A 7,620-nucleotide genomic window follows, 5' to 3' on the forward strand; every position below is an offset into this window, starting at 1 on the left:
GTCTCTTGGTGGAAGGTGGGGACCTGGAATCAAAAAGATGAATCAGGTCAAGCAAGCAATAATCAATACTACTTTCTTAAGCTAGAAAATTACCACCTGTGGTCGAGGATTCCTTAGGGAGTAAGGCTGAATAGAGAATGGTTGTGTCTCTTTAGCAAATAACTTGCTCAATCGAGCAGCAGTATCTTGTAGGGATAGGGTTGAAAAAGAAAGAAGAAAGAGTCACTAGAAAGAGCTCGACTAAGGCAACAGAAGTAGCAAAATGCTAGCTAAATCTTACATCCGGTCACGTCCCGGGAGCTATCATCATCTCTGGCATAATCCCAAGCAAGGTGATCCCATGCTTTCAAGGGGCTCAACCTCCTACTAATGAAGTCTTTGGCCACATGCCACCCGATTAAACCACTCTGCCTAAGTTCGTCGATCTTCTTGATGTAATGGGCAGTGTGGTCAGACTCGAGGTGCTTCTTTAACCAAGATGGAGTTGGGTTGGGATGAAGGCCCTTAGAAACTAAGGGAGAATTGACTGGGTCAAGGTTGGAGACGTAAAACCAATGTTTTTTCAGTCTTTTTGCCAAGAGGAGGTTAGCGAAACTATAGGAATTCTTCATTCCATTCCGCAGCTGGACACCACACCCTCCGACACACTTGTTCTCAATATTCCTATTCAAATGATAAAAATACTGGAATAAATTCAAGCTTGGCACGATACCGAGGAAGGCTTCACACAGGTGGACAAACACGCTAAGCATGATGATCGAGATCGACCAAACTTCTGTTAGGAGCCTTATCGCGTCCAATTGCTTGGGAGAGGCATCGACGACCATCGTGTCAGACTTCTTTTCAGGTGAGGAAGGAGCGGCGGCGTTGGAGGCCTTGTGGCTAAGTTTCTTTGTGGCGGCGTGTGCTTGGGCGGATAAAGATGAGAGCTTGTGGGAGAAGATTAATGGCGAGAAGATGAAAAAGTGGCTATAATCCAAGTTTGTACGGATAAATAGCCAGATTTACCGTCTCTTTGGTATCCACTCCTGTTACTATGGCGCCTCATTCGGCACGAAAGACGGAGTGGTGGCGTCATGCGAATCTTTGCACGCCCATCAGCGTACATTAAATGCATCTATACCCAACGGTTCAAATTTTGGATTTGTTTTCTTTAACTCTACTCAGAGTCAGGTGTTGATAAGTCAAGTTTTCACACCTTTTTTAGTCTCGAGTGCGGTCAACGGCAGGACGCTCGACCCAATTGCGTTTCCACTCGATACTTGAAAGAAGACCTTCCCTGCTCGATTCTTTCGACTACGATCTTGATCCACTTTACTTGATCAAGCCTAGACTTGGCGGTACTCGAGTGGTCACCTGTGGGAGCCCTCCCTTCTGAGCAGAGTTAGGGGGCTACTGTCGAGTATCTAACTATAGGGTATATATGCATAAGAAGTACACTGTATACAGATATGGTACATCATGCTTATGTTTAACAACTTCGGATATTGCGAAGCTGAATTTGCGGAGCCTGATATACTCAAAGATCACTAAGACATATACTAGGAAGGCAGCTAGTATCCGTGCCGAATTTATCTGCTTTGCCTTTACCGAAAAAATGAAGAACTCCCTATCAACTACGGCCGAGACTAAGACGGTGCCACGACCCCATATAAGGTGGGGTCCCTAACCCCCGAGAAAAGGAGGAAAAAAGGAGAATGCATACGCAACTGGACATAAGCGACACCAAGACCCTAGCAATCAGAGATACTCGGCGACTTCAACCCTAGATTAGTTTAGATCTAATTCGCTCCATTGTAATAGGTCTAGCCACATTGCTCATACTCAAGACAATTAATATACAGCAACATCCACACAGGATGTAAGGTATTACTCCAATCGGGGGTCCGAACATATATACATCGTGTGTCTTGTTTCCTGTTCGATCTCTGATCTCGATGGTACACCAGTTTAATTATGGTTATATTATCCGGCACTAATCTTCATCGCAAGCCGCCTCATATTTTCTGGAAAAGCAAGCAAACAACGCATCCGCTTTTGACAGACCAGGGCCTTCCACTTCTCAACATATCATGATCGCTAATTAACAACACCGAGTAAGATTCAAGTTCCAAACACTTCGGAGAACCGTAGTACTGTGTTTATGCAGGAACCAGGCCACCTGCAATAGTAAGTTGTTGAAGCTAATTAGTGTTTCTTAGTTATCGAGCCTAGCATGTGTTCTATATTCACCAAAAAGTGAGAGGGACGGCCTACACTGCAACGTGACGGGGACCTATGAGAACTTCTGAGGGCTTGGTAGGTGATAATCAAGAGAGTTAATAGATTTAAACACGCTTATCATAATTAGGACAATAATATATATCTTTCTGGCTGGAACCACAGTTGGAAGCTGCCGAGACAGAGCTTCATTATTTATCTGGCTAAAACTCGCAGATTTATCATAGCATTATTTGCACGACAGCCAGTGGAGGACACAAACAGGGACAGTAGGGTGCTGAGCAACGAAGAGATCTTACGTGTGGAGCGTTCTCCGTTCGGGGCGGCAGCCTGGTGTCCTGCAGCGGTGGGCACGGCCGGCATCAAACAAGATTGGAGGGGGACCAAGGGGTGAGAGAAGGGGGTTGTTACTTTAAGATGTGTGCTGCCACGTGTCAAGGTCCAAGGAGGGTCTAGGCTTGATGAGAAGTAGACTTAAGTCTCATACGATTTTCTGGTAGTTCGCTTGTTAGCAAGCAGTGCTGTAATGGTGTTTGCGGTAAGTTATTAGGAAGATTATTATTGCATATTCTGTAATTATGGCTTGTTGTAATCTTCCTAGAATGTCTCCTCTAATTGAGGATCTTGTGTACCCGTGTGGCTATAATAGAAACAGCACCCCTGCCTCCTTGGGGTGTGCGGTGTTCCTCATCCTTCTCTCCCTTTCAACTTGGTATAGAGTCAGTTCTTTTTTTCCGATCTCCGCTGCCCAGCGTTGCCTTCCGAGTAACGCACCCCTCATCCGCATGACAGTATCGATGCCACGCGCAACATGTTGACGACCAGCGACTCCTCTTCGTCCATGACTTCCGGCATCCTCAACAACACCCTTGCGCCGGCTGTGGCTAGCCCCTATGCCACTATCTCCGTGCGCACTCACGTTCCCATCGTCCTTGAACTCGACAACCCAAACTACAACAAGTGGGCATCCTTCTTCAAGTCCCTCTACGGAAAGTTTGGGCTTCTTCACCACATTGATGGCTCCTCGCCGACCGCCTCCTCCGATCTGCTTTGGGTCTAGGCCGATTATTCCGTCCTTGGGTGGATCTACGGCTCCGTCCACGACAACGTCCTCAACGTCACCATGGAACCGAACCAGCGTGCACGCGATCTTTGGGTGGCCATTGAAAACCTCTTCAATGACAACAAAGAACCACACGCGATCTACCTCAGCAATCAGTTCCATTCCTTCGTCCAAGGTGATCTCACGATCTCCGAGTACTGTCAGCATCTAAAATCGCTGGCCAATTCCCTGTGCGACGTCGGGCATGCCGTCTCCGAGTCACAGCTCGTCCTCAACATGCTGCGCGGTCTAAACCCACGCTTCTCGAGTGTGACCAATAGCATCGCCAACGACACACCGTTTCCATCCTTCAGCAAGGCCCGCTCCACCCTTGTACTGAAGCAACTGCGGCTGGCCAACGAGTCCAAAGTCGTCAAGGATATGACACTTCTTGCTGGCTCTTTCGCGTCCACCTGTGGCTGCCGCGGCTTAGCGCCTAGTTCTGTCGCGCCACAACCCGGTGACACAGGCGCCACACGTGGCGTGTCTCGCAAATCATGCGAATTTAAACACGGTGGCAAGGGGCGACGTGGTTGCCAACAGCACATCGGGCGGGCAGCCGACCGCTCCACGTGTTGCACCAGGACCACAACCTGCCGGACCTTGGGTCTGCTTCAATCCTTGGGGCATGCAGCCCGGGAACCAAGGCTGGCGCCCAGCACCAGGGCTCCTCGGCGCGTACCCGCAGGCGCCCCAAGCCCATACGGCCTTCGCGCCATCCCAGGTCTCCCCGCCGTCTGTGACATCATGGGATCAGGCTGCCCTTGTCGATGCCATGAACCAGCTCGCCGTTCAGGGACCCAGAAACTGGATTCTCGACATGGGCGCCTCCTCCCACATGTCTTCTCATGATGGTATACTCCACTCCCGTCTTTCTAATTTTCCGCCGTCCACCATCATAGTTGGCAATGGCTCTCAAATTCCTGTCACATGTCGTGGTCATTCTATGCTTCATGCATCTTCATCTAATTTTCTTCTGGGCAATGTTCTCATTGTCCCGTCTATTTTTCGTAACCTTATTTCAATTCGACAATTTACTCGGGATAATCGTTGTTCCATTGAATTTGACCCCCTTGGTTTCTGTGTCAAGGATCTTCAGACCAGGCGCGTGATTCTTCGCTGCAATAGTTCAGGTGATCTCTACACCTTCCCAGCCGCCACCACCACAGCAGCCCAGGCCAACATCGCCACTTCATATTCGCTTTGGCATCAGCGTCTCGGTCACCCCGGTTCCGCAGCCCTCGACACCCTACATAGATCATCCTTTATTTCATCTAATAAAGTAGGCCATACTATTTGCCACGCATGTCAGCTCAGCAAACATGTTCGCCTACCCTTTACAGTTTCCAATTCACAAACATTTATGCCTTTTGAGTTAATTCATTGTGATGTGTGGACATCTCCTGTCGTGAGTAACTCTGGTTTTAAATATTATTTGGTCATTATCAATGATTTCTCTCATTTTTGTTGGACTTACCTGCTTACACAAAAGTCCCAGGTCCTTCACTACCTCCAGAGTTTCCACCATCATGTCACCACACAATTTGGCCTCCCGTTGAAAGCACTCCAAGCTGACAATGGCACTGAGTTTGTGAACAACACCTCCGCTCAGTTCTTTTTAGACCACGACATACTTCTTCGTCTCTCCTGTCCCTACACCTCACAACAAAATGGCAAGGATGAATGTGCACTTCGCACCCTTAACAATGTCACCCGCACTCTTCTGTTGCACGCCCACATGCCACCCTCCTACTTGGCTGAGGCCCTCACCACGGCGACTTACCTCCTCAACCGTCGTCCTTCCTCCACTATAGAAAACTCCACACCTTTTGAGAAACTATACCATATGCCTCCTACATATAGTCATCTCCACGTGTTTGGATGCTTATGCTACCCAAACATGTCCTCCACTGCTCCCCACAAACTCGCACCACGATCCACCACCTGTGTCTTCTTAGGATGCCATAGATCTCATAAGGGGTATCATTGCCTTGATCTTACCACTCACCAGATTATCATCTCACGCCATGTCATGTTCGATGAAACTTCTTTTCCTTTCGCTAACCTTGTTACAGGTCAGAATGGCGTCCACACTAACGCCGCTCTGGACTTCCTCATCAACACCGACAATGCTCGTTCCGTCGTACCGGCGTTGTGCACTGCCGGTGTCAAACCTGCACGTCCTACGGTTGCTCCATCTCTTCCAGATGTTGAGCAACCACAGTCCACCCCAGCCCCTCCTGACGACAACCAGGTGGCTGTTGGCATGCCCCTCGTGCACACTGACGTGCCCCCGCCCGACGCGTCTCCTACAACGACCCCCCTGATGCACGTGGCCCTGGTGCTCTGGACTCACCTGGCGAGCCACTGTGTGCCAGCAATCCCATCAGGTGCAATGCCAGCCTTCCCATTGGGTCTGCTACTGGACAGGCTGGCGCTGCCGAGCTTGGTGCTGGCCCTGTTAGTGCGGGCGACCATCCAGGTGCTCGTGCCTCCCACCGCCAAACTGCGCCAGACAGGCCGATCCCGCGACCAGCTCTAGGTCCTCACCTGATGGTGACGCGTGCTGCCTCCGGCATCGTCAAACCCATCGATCGCATGAATCTCTCCGCTGTTCACACTTTGGTTTCCGCCATTCCAGTGAATTATCGAAGTGCTCTCGCTGATTCTAATTGGCGTGTAGCGATGGAGGATGAGTACAAGGCCCTCGTCGACAACAAAACATGGGTTCTCGTTCCTCGGCCTGCTGGTGCTAATGTTGTGACCGGCAAGTGGATCTACAAGCATAAGTTCCACTCCGACGGCACTCTCGCTCGCCACAAAGCACGATGGGTCATCTATGGGTATTCTTAGCAACACGGAATCGACTATGATGACACCTTCAGTCTAGTGGTCAAACCCTCTACTATTCGTGTTGTGCTGAGTATTGTAGCTTCACGCTCCTGGCCGATCCATCAGCTTGATGTCAAAAATGCATTCCTGCACGGCAACCTTGAGGAGGTTGTCTATTGCTAGCAACCATCTAGGTTCGTTGATCTGTCTGCACCTGATTATGTCTGCCTCTTCAAGAAGTCTCTATATGGTCTCAAACAGGTGCCTCGTGCTTGGTACCAGCGATTTGCCACGTACATTCGTCGGATTGGCTTTAGCGCCTATATCTCCGACACATTCCTCTTTGTTCTCAAATATGGACAGGACATGGCCTATCTGCTACTCTATGTTGACGACATCATTCTGACAGCCTCTTCAGGAGCACTACTGTAGAAGCTGACTCGGCTATTACATTCAGAGTTCACCATGACCGACCTCGGCGACCAACATTTCTTCCTTGGGATTTCAGTTCATCGCTCCTCCACCAGCCTATTCCTCTCGCAACACCAGTACGCCTTGGATCTTCTCCGGCACACTGGCATTGCTGAGTGTCACTCGACTTCGACACCCGTTGACACTCGCACCAAGCTGTCTGCTACAGACGGCAATCCTACGGTGGGTCCTTCAGAGTACAGGAGCATTGCTGGGGCCCTTCAGTACCTGACCCTGACAAGGCCTGACTTGGCTTATGCAGTTCAGCAGGCATGTCTCTTTATGCATGATCCACGAGAGCCGCACCTCGCGTTGATCAAGCGCATACTGCGCTACGTCAAGGGCACTATCGACTCCGGCCTACACATTGGCACCTCCCCAGTGTCTTCTCTCACCACATACTCAGATGCAGACTGGGCCGGTTGCCCTGACTCCTGGCGTTCCACCTCGGGCTACTGCGTCTACCTCATCGACAATCTCATCTCTTGATCTTCAAAGTGCCAGTGCAGAGGCTGAGTATCGTGCTGTTGCACATGCCATCACCGAGTGTTGTTGGCTACGGCAGCTTCTCCAAGAGCTTCATGTCCCTCTTGCCTCTGCTACTGTGGTCTACTGTGACAATGTGAGTGCCATCTACATGTCATCTAATCCAGTACAACACAGGCGCACGAAACATATTGAGATTGACATCCACTTTGTTCGCGAGAAGGTGTCTCTTGGTCACATTCGAGTTCTTCACATGCCTTCCTCACATCAATTAGCGGACATCATGACTAAGGATCTCCCTGTTCAGCTATTCACAGAGTTCCGATCCAGTCTTTGCGTCCGGACTCCTCCCGCTGCGACTGCGGGTGGGTATTAGGAAGATTATTATTCATATTCTATAATTATGGCTTGTTGTAACCTTCCTAGAATGTCTCCTCTAATTGAGGATCTTGTGTACCCGTGTGGCCATAATAGAAACAGCACCCCTGCCTCCTTGGTGTGTGTGGTGT

General features: G+C 49.8%; 1 protein-coding gene across 1 annotated transcript; it reads left to right on the forward strand.

Annotated features, from left to right (window-relative positions):
* Window positions 1–6,619: 6,619 nt before the first annotated feature.
* Window positions 6,620–7,114, forward strand: LOC133923779 (uncharacterized mitochondrial protein AtMg00810-like). Its single transcript, XM_062369037.1, has one exon. It carries the CDS (start codon window positions 6,620–6,622, stop codon window positions 7,112–7,114), a length of 495 nt encoding a protein of 164 aa, XP_062225021.1.
* Window positions 7,115–7,620: the final 506 nt, after the last annotated feature.

This window comes from Phragmites australis, chromosome 7 (genome assembly GCF_958298935.1).
Source record: "Phragmites australis chromosome 7, lpPhrAust1.1, whole genome shotgun sequence".
Taxonomy (NCBI): domain Eukaryota; kingdom Viridiplantae; phylum Streptophyta; class Magnoliopsida; order Poales; family Poaceae; genus Phragmites; species Phragmites australis.

Bases quoted from the DNA above. Each gene is read 5' to 3' on its own strand.
- LOC133923779 (XM_062369037.1), top strand. From the start codon at position 6,620: ATGACCGACCTCGGCGACCAACATTTCTTCCTTGGGATTTCAGTTCAT.